General features: G+C 38.3%; 1 protein-coding gene across 1 annotated transcript in view; it reads left to right on the top strand.

Annotated features, from left to right (window-relative positions):
• Positions 1-1,293: 1,293 nt before the first annotated feature.
• Positions 1,294-18,840, top strand: part of rad51d (RAD51 paralog D) — a 20,204-nt gene continuing 2,657 nt past the window's right edge. The window contains exons 1-9 of the mRNA XM_044221454.1: positions 1,294-1,759; positions 1,856-1,917; positions 7,329-7,447; positions 15,274-15,355; positions 15,547-15,681; positions 15,761-15,853; positions 15,981-16,071; positions 17,364-17,434; positions 17,974-18,141. Of these exons, the coding sequence (XP_044077389.1) occupies positions 1,672-1,759; positions 1,856-1,917; positions 7,329-7,447; positions 15,274-15,355; positions 15,547-15,681; positions 15,761-15,853; positions 15,981-16,071; positions 17,364-17,434; positions 17,974-18,141 (909 nt within the window). The 5' untranslated portion in view covers positions 1,294-1,671. The remainder of the gene's footprint in view (positions 1,760-1,855; positions 1,918-7,328; positions 7,448-15,273; positions 15,356-15,546; positions 15,682-15,760; positions 15,854-15,980; positions 16,072-17,363; positions 17,435-17,973; positions 18,142-18,840) is intronic.

Genomic DNA, 18,840 nt, shown 5'->3' with positions numbered 1-18,840 from the left:
TTCAATGTGTTTCAAGAGAATAAAGGGGCCCCACAGTCACTTTCTGTACAATAGGGCCCGTAATTTCCCATCTACAGCCCTGGCCCCAATCCTGCTATCAAAATCACTGAGATCTGCTGCAAGCCGTATTAATCCAAGTAATGAGCAAGTAATTCCATACAAGGCATGTAATGTTAAGAGCTTAATTATTATGGTGTCCTTCTTGCAATATACTTTGTAAACCTCAGTGACCCAAGTGTTTAGTTTATTTTAGCTGTAAACCTTTACATGCGCAGCATTCACAGTATTTTCACATCATATTGTGAGGTGGAGGGTTTTCACTCTGCCTTCAGCAGGGTGATGTACGCACAGGACTAGTCTGGAAACAGAAATAACTTTTCAGAATAAGCCTTCAATAATGGAAAGTACAGAGCAGCAAGATTTTATTCAAAACTCCACCATCACAAATTAGAACTTCATTACTCATACAGTACATGCAGGCATAGTCAAATGATTAACACAGTATCAGCTCTTTATCTTTAACTCTAACACAATTCATTCGGGTAGAATTATATTAGCATATTAATGGTTATACAGGATTCTTTATTGATCCCTGAAAGAATTGTATTTTCTCTTGTATCCCTTTCTTCCACAGGGTATCAGATCAAATAAATCTATCGTTATTTTTAAAGCAGATATTGTATAAAATGTCAAAGTGCTATCTATAACAGAAGAAGCAATAGAGCCATCTCTTAAAAAAAGATGGCTAGCAGGGCCCCCACCACCACCACACACACAATGCTGCCCCGTCACTCCAAGAAGCACAGCTGGAGAACACTCTAAGAGATAGAAACTGGTCAGAAGTTGAACCAGAGAGTACTGCAAGAGTGACAAGCTGAGCCAAAGCCGATGTCTTTTTGAGCTGGTGAGGATCAGTATCTAACAGGGTTTATGATCACTGTGTTGTCCAGTTAGACATCTCTCTTTAGATAAGTGCCCTCAGTGTCCAAAGTGCCATCACCACTTCCACACTTGGGATAGCACTGATTTTTTGCAGAGGGGACAAGGTGAACCGAAAAATTCTCATCCTGATTGATGACTTTATGAGAATGTCAATAATACACTGAGGGACCAAAGTCTATTTCAGGGGAATGTATGAATGTAGTTCACAGTGAATACAAAAATGCATAGAGGCATACAAAAAAAAGATGAAAATCATGAAATCAAAAGTCCATGACAATTATTTAAAAAGAACCAACAAACAACTTTGGAGCTTTAAGTTATACTAGTTATCCTAAAAAAGGGGGCGTGCACTTTACTACGGCAAGCCGGAGGAGGAAATCTCTCGCATAATTAGTTTGACACAAATCAGCGTGTACTGCTGTAGCGTTAGTGAAACAAGTCGAAAAAGTTTTTTGTACAAGTGTTAGTTTGTCGTAGGTAAATAATGTTAGGGTTTTTTCGTCGTGAACTTTAGAAGGAGCCTCAAGAAAGTCATTCATAGCATCTTCAACGACCAGAAAGACAGAAAAGTTAGCTATGCAACTTAGCCGCTAAAGCTAAAAACTGTCGCTAGCCGCATTTGTAAAGGTAGCTAGCATACTTCACTTTCTTTTGCTTTTTAGCGCAAAATGGAAGCTGCGTTGTATTTCCTAACGGCAGAGTTACACGTGAACTAGCAGTTAACAATGCATGACCATGGTAGTCTTGAGAGAAGGGATGTGTCCTGGACTGGATGAGGATTTAGTGCGTGATCTGCGTGCTGCGGATATTAAAACAGGTGTGTGTGTTTGTGTTTGTTTGTTTGTGTTTGTGTGACGGTTTTGAGGATGCGTCATCTTCTAGCAATAACAAGCATGGTTTCTTGTTTTCACAGTGGAGAACCTGGTCTCATCTGACATTGAGGAAGTTGCTCAGAAATGCTCTGTGTCATATAAGGTATTTATACCATACATAAATTCAATATATAGCTCATTCAGTGAGGCTGAGACCCTGAAAACTATGCATGTCAGTAAGTAAACACTCGGGGAATCAATCTTGCCAGATTGGATTGTCAACTTCCAGTTACAGTCACATTTACCCCTCATATCACAGCCACCAAATCCAGGAGGCGTCCAAAAAACATGCATTGAAGTGCTGCTTCCCTTAATCCAAACACATTTCCTCATTGTAACATATAACTGCTCATCACTGTAGATAAACTTCATTATTTCCTTGTGAATAAATCAAATGCATAGCTTTCTTTTGCAGTGTTAGAAACAATTGAAATGAAAACAAGACACTCAGATTTTATACTTGGCATAAACAGTGTAGAGTGGGAGGTTTAGGCCCTGACCAATATCATGTTGATCTTAAGCACACTTTCACCCACACATGTGGAATGCATTTCTCATTGTGTAAGTGGTTTATATCAGGTGGGCTACAGTTAAAATAATAATAATAATATTAAGCCACCCTTAATCTAAGCAGACCTCCCACTGGGCTTGTTATGCACACCCATGGCAAGCCAGGTCATCTGGTTAATAAGCCAGGCAAAATTGTTTCACAGCACAGGTTCAGTGTAAGGTTGGAGATCACATTTGCTTCCTATTCTTTTCTGTAGATTTTAATATATTTTTCCCACTCAACAATTACAACTAGACTGTATTGTTTCCTGTAGATACAACGTAGAAGCCATATGGCAAAAATTGTAAAATCGATCTCTCTATCAAGAAATAAAAGTAGCATTTTATATACAATAGTATGCGTACAGTAAGCAATAAACAATAGAAAAGTTTGTAGCCATCAGGAAAGCAAAACTAAAAAAAACTCAGTGGGTCTGCCACAAGGTCCTTCATCATCAGTTTGAACACACAAAGAGAGACCAGCTCTTTCAGTTTTAAATCATTTTGCAGTGAGAACCATGAAGAGAGAGCAGAGATCATGAAATAAATTCTGCCTAACTCAGTTCTGACCTTATGGGCAGATAACAGGAAACAATTTTTTTAGATCATAAAAAGTGTTGTTCACCAAACTTTTTCAGAGATATAAGAGTAATCAGGAAGGAGACCCAGAAGTGACTGTGTAGATCAATGTGCATCAGTGAATAATTGTGTGGGTGGACAGGGCATGGAAGTCAACTCAAGCTTTCTTGGTAAATAGATAAGTGAGAGCTTTTCAGTCAGCAATACATCTTCTGTGGTCAGAGTGGCTGTACATGCGGTCTGGATATGTATAGGAAAATAATTTGGTAACCCCAAAGTATTTAAAACTGCTGAAATTACAAGAGAAAGTTTAGAAAAGTGTGAAATATATTGTAGTGTCCCCATACTCCTGCACACTTTCTTTTCATGTTGTCTACAAAAGAATGTCACCAACTTATATATTGTTGTTGTGGAAGTTAAATACCACTTTGACTGAGGTGATTTGAGTTGAAAGTGTTAAAGAATGAATGGAAGTGTGTTTCCCCCATGCGATCATTACATTTTTCTGCCTGCAACAGGTTCAGGTTCATCCTAGTGACTGAGCTAGACTTTCTGACCATCTTGTTCAGCCTGCAGGCAGCCCCTGAGCTGATAACCAGCACCCCTGTGATCCATCAGACTCCTGCTGTTGATTTGAACCATTGTTGAACACACACATTACAGCGGCTAGGAGGTCAATGCTAGGTCATCTGCACTGACATGTTTATTTGACTAAGGCAGCCTAATACAGTTCAATTAAAGCTGCACAAGGCAAGGTTTCTATGTAAAACACACTCATCTTATGAGACCTCAGCCCAAATTGGGGCACCTGCATTCCTGCTAATTGAGACCCAGCAGATTTGCCTTACTTCCCCAAATACATTTCTGCTGTTGGACATGGACTCTGGCAGGAAATCCTCACTGCCCAGAAGAAGAGACTAATCAGAGTGTAAGCTTTTTAAACAGCAGTAAGTGCTCTTTCTACAGAAAACTGGATTCCACAGCATCTGACATTTTCCCCCTCTGATCCGTTTTCATAAAGCATCAAATCCCAGCCTGGTTAGTGATCAGTGTGTTTTCATGCAGTAGACTGATGTTGTAAGATCCAGTGGGATGTTGTCCTACTGTAGTGTTGTACAAAGGTACAAACATCAAATAAGCTTAAAACTGCACTCAAGCAAATTAATTCAAAGTTCCTTAGATAAACACATATTTGATTACTGACCTGATTGGTCAGCCATTCTGTGTTTTTTTTTTATTCCCTATTATTGTAGAGAGGAGGAACATTTATTCATTTTCCAGTCATGAGGTCCAGGCGGTCATGCTCCCTGTGCTCATGCTCATGTGGCTTTGCAAGCCTTCAGTGGGCTTCCTGGGGATTTTTTATGAACTTCTCTACTTCATTTAGAGATTTGAAATGAATAGAAATGTCCCTATATTTTCAAACCATCGTTACTCTCAGAAGTGTTGGATTAGCCACCTTATATTCCCAGTGAAACGGCACATTGAGCGTCTTTAGCTGTTGGAATGTGACATATTTCCATGTGAAAATGAGTTTGTGGGCAGGGTGTAATTATGAGAGGGATTTGATCAAATTGTATTGGGATTTGATTTGATTGCTCATAAGTGGGCGTGATTTAGCGACCACAGACACTCTGATTGAGAGCGTGATTAATAAAAGTGGCAGCCTCGCCATGTTCTGTGTATGAAGAACCACAGCAGTTTGGAGTGCGATACCACCCACCCATTGTTAAATCTGGAGGCAAAGGACAAAACTCGTGCCAACTAAAATATCCAAACACACACCTCAGACCCATGATATCGCTCTGATAGCTACTGTGACCCACAAACAGTCAAGTGCAGTTTTATATGATGAGAGGGGTTAGCTGGATCACCGTGTGGGATCTAGTGCTTATGGTGGGCTTAGATGTTTTGTATTTCTCTCCCTAATAAATAAAAAAGCCAGAAGTATGTGATTTGGTGTGTAGCTTTTTATTCTTTTGCTGGAGTATAGTTCTCAAAGTAGTAGTTGGGGAGTGAAAGCCTTGTTGAGGCAATGAGACTTTATAGCCAGTTGTGTGGAAACCAAGTTCAATTCTTGAGGCTTTAGGTGTTCACAAGGGGCATAATTTACAGCAGGGAACGATGAGCTCGGTCCTGACGTTGAACTATTCTTTTTTTCTCCTTCAGCGACAGTTTCTCTGATATTGTAAAGAGTACGGTCTAGACCTGCTCTATAGGACAAGTCCAATGAGATAACTTCTGTTATGCGCTATATAAATAAAATAAATTGAATTAAAATTGTGACCCTGTGGTTTTGTTGTCCTGATGGGAGGTGGGATATTGTTCAATCCCTGTCAAGATCAGTGTTGACTCAGTGATAATTATTGATCTGCAACATTATATTGACTCCCATTATAATTAATGGAATAATGCCTTGTTGTCCTATGTGCCTGGACATATAGTCTGTTGGTGTGAATGTTTTACTGTTGTGAAATTTAAATAAAGGGGAGGGTTGTGTGTCTCAACTGGACAGTGATAGTGCTTATTTTAATTTGGCAAAAAATGCAACAGTTAATATGCTTGTGTAGAGCAGTGAGTATTCTTGTTTGGCAATTAAAACATCAAGATAAGCAATATGCATAGTTGGGAGATATCAAATCCATATCTATTTCCCTATACTGTAGAATATCTTTGCTTGGCTGCTGGTCCCATCTCAACACAATACCAACACAAAATCTGCAATATTTTCCACCACTTCAAACTCACAAATGTTTCTACCCTTATATTTTCAAAGTGCCCATCAGAATCAAAGCACTCAGCACACAAAGCAAGTTGTCAAGCATATTTGCTTGTTCCAGCTTGTCAAATGTGAAGATTGGCTGCTTTTCTCTGTTTTTCTATCGCTGAATAAGAATAATAAGATTCCACCTTGGGCTCTGAGAACTTGTGTCGGGCAGATTTTTTTTAACCTTCTTTTTCTATTTCATTATTAGACCAACACAGTGATATAGTGCAACATAACATTGGCATTAAAGGTACTGTATGCAACATTCCCTGCCACTAAATATCACACTAGAGCACCAGCATCTCAGACCAAAGCAAATGGACAAACAATAATTTTACCTCGCAGATCGTTGTAAAATGCACTTCATTCAAACTGGACAGAAACAAAATAAAATTCACCAAAACCATCTTTGTTAGTCTTTCCTCTGTTCCAACAATCACCAACGCTGGTTTGGTTGAAATAAACTCTTAATACACTGAAATATTCTGGCTCTACACCTCAACCGGCAGCGGCAGAACGGGCTGCCATTGCTGCAACGTAATCCTTGGGGACAAATGCGCCCTTCAAAGTAACCTATGTCCACTAAAAATGCAACATGACAACACTATGGATAGGATCCCTATAGAGAGACCGTTTTGTTAAACAGAAATATCCTTTTTGTTTAACCAGAAACAGCCGCTCTATCGCTCTTGCTCGCAACCAGACTCTGTTGAAAAAAACAATACTTTTACCTCGTAGATCATTGTTAAACACACTTTGACAACAACAACTAGACAGAAACAAAATTAAACTCACCAAAACTGTCTTTGTTAGTTTTTCCACTGTTCCCAAACAATCACCAATTCTGGTTTGGTCTAAATAAATCCTTAATTCACTGCGTTAGATGAGAAAAGAAACAGCTCTCCTCAAAGCCAACAGTTTCACAGGGAGGAACTCACATGCACGCGCGGCTGGACCGGCTGTATAACCAAATATTAATGTTCAGAATCTCATACACCAAACTTTTTCAACAGTGAAGACAACTGAGTAACAAGAAAACACAATTGTACATTCAGTGCCCATAGAAGTGACAAAACAAAGATAAACTTGAGTACATTCAAATTATATGCTTAGATGTTCTATTTCCTCTACACAGGACTAATCGATGAAGACAATAATTCCTAATCCTAACACTATCCTGAAACATTGTGGCTGTATACCTAAAACTAAGCATCGCAAAAAGATACAAGTGTCGATATGGAGCCTGAGCAGAAACTGCCCTACATTCTCGACATATGAGATTTAACCTCACTAGTTTTAAGCTTATTTGGTGTTTTTGTTTCAACTTTTGTAAGTGACCTGCTGGTGTCACTTAAATGCAAAGTTGCCTACTGTGGCTGCAGTAATCAAATATTAGAAAGAGCAGACAGTGTGGATATGATTCCATTATTTCAAAAATCCTCCTATTCACATCTAAACAAGCCCAAATTTTACCTTGTACCTTTGGATTATAATCATGATGGCTCAATTGGGCAGAAAACTATCCAATCTGGCAACGCTGGCCAAGGTAGATGAGTACATGTGTTGTGGCTGATGCAGCAGTTGTGTGAGTCTCATATGCTGTAATTTTTGTATTTCAGGCTCTGTTTGCCATCCGTCGAGTGCTGCTGGCCCAGCACACAGCATTCCCCGTGTCAGGCGCTGATCTGTATGAAGAACTATTGAGCTCAACAGCCATCCTCTCCACTGGAAATCCCAGGTAAAGACAATTCTACACACACAGCAGAGCACACTGCTTTGTCTTTCGTGCACTGGGGGATTTAACGATGGGCTCCATGCCACACGAGTTTAAAGGAAGGTTCACCTCCAAAATCAAACGTGTATTCCTAAGGACAGTTCTCCACATATTGAATTAAAAGTGATTTCCCCAGTGTTCAGTTTAGAGGTAAAAGTGATTTTGTGGTGATGCTTGTTTAAGCGTGTAGTGGCTTCTTCATCAGTGCCACCTGATATTATTTCAGATTAAAGTCTTTGATTTGTTTGGTGGTAGTAGTAGCTGTATTTTGTGTGTTTTGAAAGTTGAAGGACATGATGGTTGATACTAACAAAAACTTTTACGTGCTACACAAAATTAGTTTGTGCTTAAACTGCCATTGTTTGAGCAAGGGAGCCATTTAAAAGTCCTTTTTGTCAGTTTCATTATGTTTGCAATTTTTGCTCTTCTGCTTTGCAGACCAGTACTGACTGTCCACACAGTCATCACAGGATAACATGTAAAATCAATAGTATTGTACATTACCAAAGATGTTTTGTAACCAGATTCCTCTGCATCGATATATTTTATCAAACAAAAATAGTTTCAATGTCGTTAAAATCGAATTTGCATTGACCTGTGCTGGAAGAATATGCATCTGGAGTATGGTATTTTAGAAATGGCCTGTGTGCTACGTTTTAGCAGCTCAAGCTGACTTCTTTGCTTGTTCCATTTGGCTCGTGAATGCAGCCTAAAGTGGCTTCTGATATATCAGCTGCATTACCTTGGCCTCTAGCTTGACTACTTTCCACTGAAAAAACAAACACCACTGACAAGTCCTTAGAAACATTTTTGCTGTACACCAGAAAATTTCATGACTTGAAAGAAACCAAAAATTCCCACGGCTACCAGCATAGCATTGTATTACAGCAGTACTTGCAATTAACCTGCAAACAGAGACACAGCATCCCATGAAAGGTTTGTAAAGAGATGTGTGCTGGCATCACAAGATTCAGTCATCTGTATGCAGTCATAGCACAAAGTGTGGCAGATAAGTATTCCACTTTTAGAAGGGAAATATTCTTTAGCCAGGACACAGACTGCTCTGGACAAATCTGTGAAATGGGCCAGCGTGGCATAATTTATAGGATGGTACCTTTTCTACAGTTAAAGTTACTGGTACAGCATAATTAATGACCACAGGTGTTTTTTTTTCTCCCCATGGCTCTTTTTAAGTGGTTTTTATAAATTAGTTAGTGCTTTGGATTAGTGATGTGAGAGTGAGTTGGCCATGTGAGTAAAGGCAGTGTGATTTGTGCGTCTTGGCTGCACTCTACTGGTGAAAAGATGAACTGATGAATGATGCTCTTTGCTGTCCATGGTGTTATCAGTATGGTGTGTGGTTTATGCAGAGTAGCATACACTTAGTTGCCAGTTTATTAGGTACACCTTAGCTAAAACTAATACAGTGTGATACAACAGCCCTGCAATAGATCCCACCTACATGAAGGTTATAATGTTCAGTTTTTGTTGAAACTGTTTTAGAGAGGTGTTGATTCAACTTCATGGTCATTTTGGAGGCTGCAGTTTAAAATCAGAAATACTTTATTGATCCCTGAGGGGAAACTCTTTCGTTACAGTTGCTCACTATCACGTCAATGCACACAGGAATAGAAGTACTAATAGAATAGAAATAGAAATAACACTGAATAACATTACACTGAGAGGTATCTCTAATATTTTGTCCACCCGATTTATATCAATGAGGGTACTAAATATAAGAAACACCTCTGAGGGTCTGTTTTATTAGACTACATTAGTTTTAGCTAGGTGTACTTAATAAACTGGCAACTCAGTGTGTAATATGTAAAGGATTTTCTAGAGTAGATGCTCTGAGAGCCTGTAGTCTCTTGACATGCAGAATGATATTTCCTGCTTTGCTTACTAGCTAATGCTGAGTGTGAAACTAGTTTTCTCGGCTGATCGGCTGCATAGACAGAAGAGAGGATCTTGCTGGTCTCTGCGTCAGAATCAGTGAACTGGATGTAGAAAACAATATTCATTATTACAGCAGATAACTGTGATGTTTTTTAAAAAAAAAACTTTTTTACAGCTGAGAGAACGTAGCCTGAATGAAATGATACATATATTTGAGTATTTACATTTTCTTCATCATGCTCAGTGACGACAACTAAGTGTAGACTTTTCCTACCTAAAGCCTGAAGCCCTGAAGGCTGTAAACACTGTTAGGACTTCTCTTCAGCTTTCAGTCCCGTCTGCTGCTAGGCACATTTTGGCATCTTACGTTAATGCCTTTATTTAATGTCTTTTTAACATTTCCCTTGCTTCTTCCAGCTGTTTGATATTTGCACAGTGAATAGGAGTCTTGAGCCCAGAGAAGGATAAAAATAATGTGATGGACAGCCTTTTTCAGTTTTTTGTCTTATTTGGACAAAAGAGCTTACAAATATTATATTGAAATTAAGAAAAGATATATGTACTACACCCCCCCAAATTCCCACAGCATTCCACCCATGTATACATTCAAAATCATATTTTTCACAGGTCTTTCTGTCGCCTATTAATGGGGCTTTATTGGCATGGGAAACAGATGTTTACATTGCTTTTTACAAAAAGCTAGGGAACAAGTTAAATAAACAATCAAAATTAATTTCATAAACATAATACAACTAAAAGGAGAGAAACAAATCATCCATCAAAATAAATAGATAAGCAGTTACATGATAGTAATGCTAATAGTAAAAATAATAATAATTAAGAAATGATAAAAGGATGTGCTCCCCCTATTTGGTTGTTGACTCCTCCCAATAGCTATTAATCCAATAGCAATCTATTGGTTATCTGAATGTTTGAAATGACTTTACTTTTTTCCTAACAAAATGAACTCATGATTCATTTTGAAGTCCATTTTCAAGACATAAATGATTTCTATACAAATATTTTCCATTAGAGTTCAAGAAGATGTAGCTATAATCAGCATGATGATACTGATTGTTGGACTTTAGCTTGTTGAACAGGTGTTACAAAATGTCTCATCTGAAACTTCCATGCATATTCTCACCAGAACTGAGATGCTGTTGAAGATAGACTTCTATTTTCCCATTCAAGATAAAGTTAAATCAAGTTCTTCTTGCCATCTTATTTTTTCTCTCACTTCGTCTGGCTTGTTGTCATCTTACAAGTCTGTAATGGTTTTCTTCTTTATAGCACTATTCTCAATATAGCTTCTGACTCTCCAAGTATCTAAAAAATGAGAATGTGGCAAGCCATATTCAAATTGCACAATTCCTTTGTTGTCTATAAACTGTCCAAATTTGCTCAGTCCTTTTTATTTCCAAATTTCAAATATGCCTTCGTCTTTGTTCTGAGTGAAATCAGGATCTCCCCTTATTTCTCTCAATACCAACAGTTCATTGTGAATCTTTAGATCCCTCCTGACTTTATTCCAGGCTGTAAGTGTATTTCGAAACCATTTGTTGTCTATTTTTTGTTTTGACTTTTTTCAAAGGAATAGCAGGAGTTTCCCCATGCATTTGCATTGGAATAGCTCTATGGACCTTCATTTTGCCTGTATGTCATCATTTAGCCATGTTTGTAGTATCAGTATTTGGGCTGCAATAATTCTATATTATCTATTATTTATTATTAATAATAATAATTCTGCAAATTGGGAAGAGCCAGCCCTCCATTACTTTTGGCCAATTTAAGTGTTTTCATTTTGACCCTTGGCTTTTTGTTGTCCCATACAAATTTAAGTAGCATTCGATCCCAACACCTAAACGTAGTTGGACTGCCATACAAAGGTAGCGCCTTAAATAGCAATAAGAATCTGGGGAGTATATTCATTCTAATGGTGCCGACCCTTTCCAATAATGGCAAAGGGACTAAACTCCATCTATTCAAATCTTGTTTAATTCTGTTTTTTTAGTTTGTCATAGTTAGATTTATACAGTTGATCCATGTTCCTAGGTATTTCTATTCCTAAGTATTTCACTTTCTCTCTATCCCATATCCATTAATTTATTTAGTTCTGTAGAGATAGGGTTTCCCAAGCTAATCGCTTCACATTTTTGCGTATTCAACTTATACCCTGATATGGTGCTATATTTGTAACCTTTTTAGTGTGTGTGTGTGGTTGTTTTTTAAAACTTATTTCATTGATGTTGTTGTGTGTCTTTTTATTCTTTTGTTTATTTCCTTCTTTGCTATTTACCTTGGTTATATGTCACAAGGGTGCCTCACAACTTGAAAAATAAAGTTATAAAATAAGAAAACAAGAAATCAAAAGAGCTCAAAGAAGACATTATTACCATAACATAATAAAATGACCAAATGCGTTGTTGAACCTTTGTACTTATTTATCTATCTGGTTATGGCTATCATTTCATAATACCTTGTAAAATGTACAGTAACGTGGGTAGGGGAACCTTTCTTGGACTGCCAGAGTTCTCTTCTGAACTGATTATAGTTTATCTCTGTTCTCATTATTTAGTTGTCACCTTAAATATCATCAAGAAGCAGTTGTCTGGGGTGCCCCGGTAGCTCACCTGGTAGAGCGCGCGCACCATGCAGCACTGCAGCTGCCCGGGCTTGAATCCAGCACGCGGCCCTTTGCTGCATGTCATATAAAGGCAAAACGCCCAAAAAGTAATGTTTGTAGAAACATTGGTCTTTGGCACTCAAAGCACATTAAATCAACTTGCATTTCAAACACCCCCATCACAGCTCAAGTAGTAAGGCACAAAAGTAGTATAATCATTAATATATAATACATGGTACTCATTTATTTTTAGCCACTGAGAGTATCAAACAATATGTACAAAGACAAACAGAAAGAAAGCAACGAAAACTATACAAACCATGTCAGATTTCCTGCTGCCATTGTGATTTTTCATACAAACAGGATGGATGATAAGGGCTGATAATGGTTTATAGCTTTCATCACTATCATGTAGCCCACATAATATTTTTGACAACACTTGATGTGTTGATATTATAATGCTATACTTAGGCTGCTGTAGAAATGTCTGGGTGTGATCAAGTGAAAAAATTCAGCCTGACATCAAGACAGTCTCTTAAAACTTAATTGAAAATGGCAAAGATTGTCTTCCGTCATAGCCTTCTCGTGAGGAATTCAGCCTTGGAGTTCAGTGTTAGTGGCTCTCAGCAGCCCACAGCCTTACAATGAAGCTGCAACAGACACCAAGTATTCCAGCCCCCTTAAGTAAGTAATGCCGTTAATTCCCACTTTTTGTTTATATTATAATCCTGGTGCTGGGTATGGCTTTGGGAAAGAAATATGTCCACAGGAATCAACCATTTTCTTTATAAGAGCTCTTAAAGAAAACTAGACTCAACAACAAAATCTGAGCCTTTTCATTGCTTCCACTCCAATCACTCAGATGAAGACCTTTAGTTCCAAGGACTGCACAGTATTCTGATCTCACTGATGAGTGCAGCCCATGGGAAATTCTGAGTCTGTGGCTTTTCAAGGACAATCACTATCATCCCTCTGAGCCCTTACAAGAACACAACCTGATGTTTCATCAACGGTTCAACCCTCTGCACCATTGTCAGAGAAGGCAGGGATAATGCAAGTACGTCCATCCCCACCAATTCTCCTCTTCACCATCACGCTTACAGTGACGCGTAACCTTCAAGCTGGAGGGCCTTGGCTATGTAGATTTAACTGCATCACTGTCACATCCATCATCACGCGTGCAGGCAAAGATGAGATTCCACAAACTGCACAGATCACTGGCCTGAAAGTCAACATATCAAAACATTCCAATGCTGAAAGAACAGATGGTTAAAGCATTACGACAAGGAACACTTCCTTGATGATGATCAAAGTGCACTCATTCCTTTAGAGCTGGTTTCTATAGAAATATCTGCATTTTGGTCAAATAAATCTCGAATTCTCTAATGCACCAGTGTTTTCCCAATTCCTTGTATGTGTAAACCTACTTGGCAGTAAAGCTGATTCTGATGCAGTGATCAACAGCTGCAATGGTTTGATCGTGCATTATGTAGTTTTTGCTTCTTCGGTATTCCCTTTCATAACATTACATTGTGTTGATGACTAGCTACTATAGTAAGCACTGATTAAGCACCATTAATTGAAAAGCAAAATATGAAAAAGTTGAATAGTTTCAGAGCTATCAGTCGTAGTGATGGATACAGCAGCTCTCCAAGCATAGATGTTGAAACCTTTATTCCTGTTGTATTTCAAGCTAAAGTTGTGGACAGCTGGGAAGACTAGACATGCTGTAAACGAACCTGATACCCATTTTGCACTTGCTTGGCAAAACTATTGTTCGCAAAATGAAATCAGATGGGTAGGGTAAGTTAAGGTAGCACAGAAATGTTATTGGCTGTTGACAGCTGATTGTGAAACTTTCAACCATGGTCTACTTTTAACCTTATCCACACATCAGTCCAGGCTCTGTTCACTCAACTCAGTTGGAAATTAATGGACCTCTGGTGATTTATTGTGTAAGTTTCTTGCAGTGTGAACACATAAAAAGAGCGGATATACTGAGGTGGAAGAGGTCACGTATAAACGACATGGGGTTTGTGAAGGTGGAGCTCAGGGAAGATTTACCTTGGCAGCAACAAAGAACCCATAACAAGACCGACAAGGCTGGAAATCTTAAGAACAGACCCTACTTCACTCAGTATCCCTGTGGGTAAAGATAGTTAAAGTATCCATCTCAGAATGTTCCTGCAGTAGTTTAAGGTTATTTTCTGAAAGGAAGGGTTGCAGATGTTGTATTTATTGAGCAGAGCGGTGTTAAAGAAAACATATACAGAGGATTTATATTTGAGAATCAAAAGTACATTCTTGACCTTGGGGACAGTAGTTTGACAAAATAATCTCTACTCAAGATCCACACTTGACCTTTTTCCAGACCTTTCAAATGCATCTCATGTATGGAACTTCAGTCACGTGATAACAGGTGGTTGTATATGGGGTGGGTGGGTCGTAGTGTTACATTCTGTATAAGATGTTTGGGTGTGTGAGAAAAAGGCCTTTAAATGTTAACACTGAGAAATTAAAGAACTGGCTGTTAACAGCTGAGGTGAGAACAGCTGGAGCCAACAAATTCCTCCCAACATGGGGCCACATTGGATTTCACTTAATTTGATTGTCAATGTTAGCATTATACTAGTTAGCAGACAAAACTTCTGCCACAAAAATCCATCAAAGTGTCTTTTGGTACGGTTTACTGCAGCACCACCATTACAACTGCAGACAGGGATGCTGTGGTGGCCTGGTGGTTAAGATGCATACCATACCATATACTGTGATCGCAACACCCCCCACTCCCCAATTATCGCAACATCCTGGTTCGATCCCCCCTCTCTAATTATTCAAATATTGCAAACCAAAAAAAAAGCCATCCTGTTACCTTTTATGTTGTTCACTTAATTTACAGCAGTAAATGCATATAAAACAAGTATATACTGTACATTTAGCAATGTATTGTATTTGACTTCATTCTTCGGTGGAAATGTATTTAAATTAGTACTACTTTACACACAAAGATTAATGAAAAGCCAACTATTTTTGATAGATTCGATTTGAAAGACACAGCCAGTGGCTGAGCTTGATAAGAAGCAATGAAACAGCAACTGAAATTAGGAATTGGCCAAACATCTTAAGAATGGTCTGGAACCTAATGCAAGCTCTGTTTGTATTATGTTTACCCAACTGCAGTTTTTGTTGGCTCTACGGATGATCTTGGACTTAATAGTTTATTACATCGGATGGCAGTTGTGAGTAATGAATTGTACCTTGTTTCTTGCAGCTTAGATAAAGTGCTGGATTCAGGCTTGTATACTGGAGAGATAACAGAGCTGTCAGGAGGCCCAGGAAGCGGCAAATCTCAGGTGAACATTTCCAACCTCCTCTCCATCACTGATAATTTCAGCCTCATAAATTCCCTCTTTTTAGAATTCCCTCTTGTCGTATAGAATAAGAAATTGTACTGTGGCTGAAATAATACTTTTTAGAGTTACCGTTTAGCAAAATTATCCATGCTATCTTTAACTATTCCCTGCCCGCTTGTCATGTCTTCTAGGTGTGTTTTGGTGTCGCAGTGCACATTTCTTACCAACTGAAACAGAGTGTAATATTTATCGATACGACAGGAGGGCTGACTGCCAGCCGCTTGCTTCAGATGCTACAAGCTGAAACAAGTAACACAGAAGAGCAGGTGAGTTGACAGGAATTGAGTTTATATTACATGATGTGTAATATAAAATGAAGTGAAACAAGAAACTGTCATTTTACAGATGGAGGCTCTTCAGAGGATCCATATCTTTCGTTTGTTTGACGTCTTCTCTTTACTTGACTGTCTGTACAGTCTTCACAGTGGCAGGCTTCAGGTTTGTTTGCAGCTACGTTATTTTTCTTTTGCTACTAATATACCAACCGTCCTGCTGTACCTAGGGAACCTTTTGAGAAAGACGAATAAAATTTGTAGCAATCTAATTTTGTCACATTTTGTATTAGGCGTCTGTTGGCGGTGGCTCTGTCAAGGCAGTGATCGTGGACTCGGTGTCAGCTGTTATCTCTCCTCTACTGGGAGGCAAACAAAATGAAGGTGATATCTCTTTCTGCTAGTCCATTATAGTCCATCATACCTGAGGCTGTGTTTACACCTGAGTCTGTAAATCCAAATGTCCATGTCTGTCAGGAATCTGTAAAATAAATATCACAACAGGGTCCCCATACATTTTGGAAGCATGACATCTAAGTTAGTTTCGATCATAAGTGTGAAAATAACAAATGTTTGTACAGTTACGTTAAACCCCAAACCATCACATTTAAAGTAAAAAGTCAAATTTCTGATATCAGTTATAAATAGATCTGTTTTCATTAACCTTGGAGCTGCTTCAGCTGGAGTCTGGCCTCTTGACAGTTAAAATAATTACAGTTCTTAATCTAAGTGAACTTCTTCAACTTTATTGCTAATAATTGGTTTATAGAACTGTGATCTAATCAAACAATCCCTCAATACAACAGGGTTCAAAGGGGGCATCTAAAATAAACCTGCCATTAGCGGCTGTAAAATTACATTACAAAAGACAAAAAAAAGTAATTAAAACTTCCACTGAAAATATTAAGTTTACAAAAGTAACTAATTAAAGTATTTAAGTATTTATTTACACTTTAAACAAACACTACTGGTCTATGTAGACTCGTTTATTCATGAAGAAATGAACACCCGACCAACCTCAGCTTGAGCTTTGAGAAGTTTGTTATAAGAAAGATATAGTTTATTTCCCTTCAAGCTGTTTCCTTTTTCTCCACACCTGGGCTGGTCTGGTCAAATAGAAAACCCACAAAAAACAAATGAAACAAAATGGCTGAAACCATAGTCAAGATAACATTGTAACAAAAGCAATATAGACTATTTCTCCAAAGTGGAGGTTAAAGACCAAGAGAATTAGCTCAGTTCAGTAGATAATTTTGTAGTTAGTAAATGTTGGGATGAAGTAGGTAGTAATCTCAGAACATTTAAAAAAAAAAGTGAAATAACAAACTAACAAAAAGGAAATAGGTGTTTGGGGCCTTTAAGGGATTACCAAAGTTATTACAATTCATCCTGTGGGGAGCATGAATGTCTGTTTCAAATCTCATGGCAACCCGTCTAGTGTTTTCAGTCTGGACCAAAGTCGTGGACTCACAGACATTGCCATCCCTAGAGCTCAGCCGCCAGCGTCGCTAGAGCTAAAATGAGTCAACCATAAGAATATTAAAGACTGTAAATATCACAACAATAGTGTCTGTAGTCTGAGTTACTACTCTGGAATTGCTTAGAAAGTACCATTGAAAGACATTGAGAGTATTCTGTACACGAACAAACCTCTCTACAACTTCCTGTGCCTCCAGGCATGTCCTTGATGATACAAGTAGCAGGAGTTCTTAAGACGATGGCAAAGGACTTCAATGTTGCTGCTTTGGTAAGGATGACATAGTCCTTGACGTGTGCTACTCTGAATGCAATCTAAACTCTCCTTAAACCCTTTCACACTTCCTCTTGTAATTGCTTTGAGACCTGAAATGAAAACTAAACTTTTTTCCCCCACCTTCGTTTGGGTAAAAAAACAAAAGGTTACTCATTTTTGACAATTAAAGGTGTAAAACAAAAATCCATTTGTTAGTTCAGGTGTATGACTGGAGGTTCTAATTATGTAATCACACTAATTATGTAATTATAACTAATCACATTAAAAAGCATGCACCAAAGAACATTTGCTTTCACCTCAAATCATCAAGTTATTTGAAGTGAGTTAAAAATAATTTCATAGGCTGTTTGATGCTCGCATTTGATTAAAAGTGGGACAATGTGGCTGTCCCACTTATACTTTTCTCTTTTCTAAAGCTTGTATTTTCTCTGGCAAGCCATACTAAACCATACGACAGAATGAAGAAATGGTGTGATAATCCCCAGAGAGGAAAAAAAACTAAATACTAAACGTAATGGTGTCTGGGCCTGCAGGTAACAAACCATGTTACGAGAAGTGGTAACGGGGAGGTGCAGCCGGGCCTTGGTGTGTCGTGGAGTCACATCCCCAGAACCAGGATCCTGCTGGAGCGAGTAGAGAAGGCAGTGGCCGTCAGCCCCTCCAGTCTGCGCTCTGCAACACTGATCAAGTCTTCTAGACAGGTACTACAAGCAGCATTGACTTGCCCATCATCTAGCTCAGTATTGATTCTGTCAAAGGCTTTTCGTTGAGAGGCAAATGTCAAAACGTCTTGTTAAAATGGGTCTGATTTGATAAAGAAGCTCTTTATTTCCATTTAAAAGCAGCTTGCAGCAAGATTTTTATGAGAAAAGTATAACAGTCTTATTCTAATTCACAATGACAGGCTGTGACAGACAACAGTCTCATTCTGCTGATTTAGATCCAGGACAATCAGCTGTTTACCCAAAAGTAATTCTAGTGGCATGAAGTTGATGTTTTCTAATAGTCGTCTCTGGCTGCTATTTCGCAGACTACAAGGGTAATCATTGCTCATGAAAAGTCTATCTTAGTCTTTTCTTCAATGCCTTACTACCGTCAACCAACTTTCAAAGTCAAAGTTACTGTAAAAGCTTTTGTACAGTTATCTGTGCATTATTCGTACTGAAGTCATGAAAAGTGTAAACCTACTGCAATCAGAGGCTACTACAGACTTACCATACCAGTGGTTTTGCTAAAAAGAAAACAAAAAACTGTTTTACTACAAACCACATATACTTTACATCATAGCTATGTGTTTTAAACATATTAATGTTATTCCAGGCATCCATCGGTTTCCATTCATTTTCATATAGTATGAAAATCCAGTATTACTCTCTTGAAATTTGCCTGAGTTGTGTGAT

This window comes from Siniperca chuatsi, linkage group LG14 (assembly GCF_020085105.1).
Source record: "Siniperca chuatsi isolate FFG_IHB_CAS linkage group LG14, ASM2008510v1, whole genome shotgun sequence".
Taxonomy (NCBI): Eukaryota; Metazoa; Chordata; class Actinopteri; order Centrarchiformes; family Sinipercidae; genus Siniperca; species Siniperca chuatsi.
Note: the sequence above shows the minus strand (reverse complement) of the source record. Positions and strands in the feature narration are given on the sequence as shown.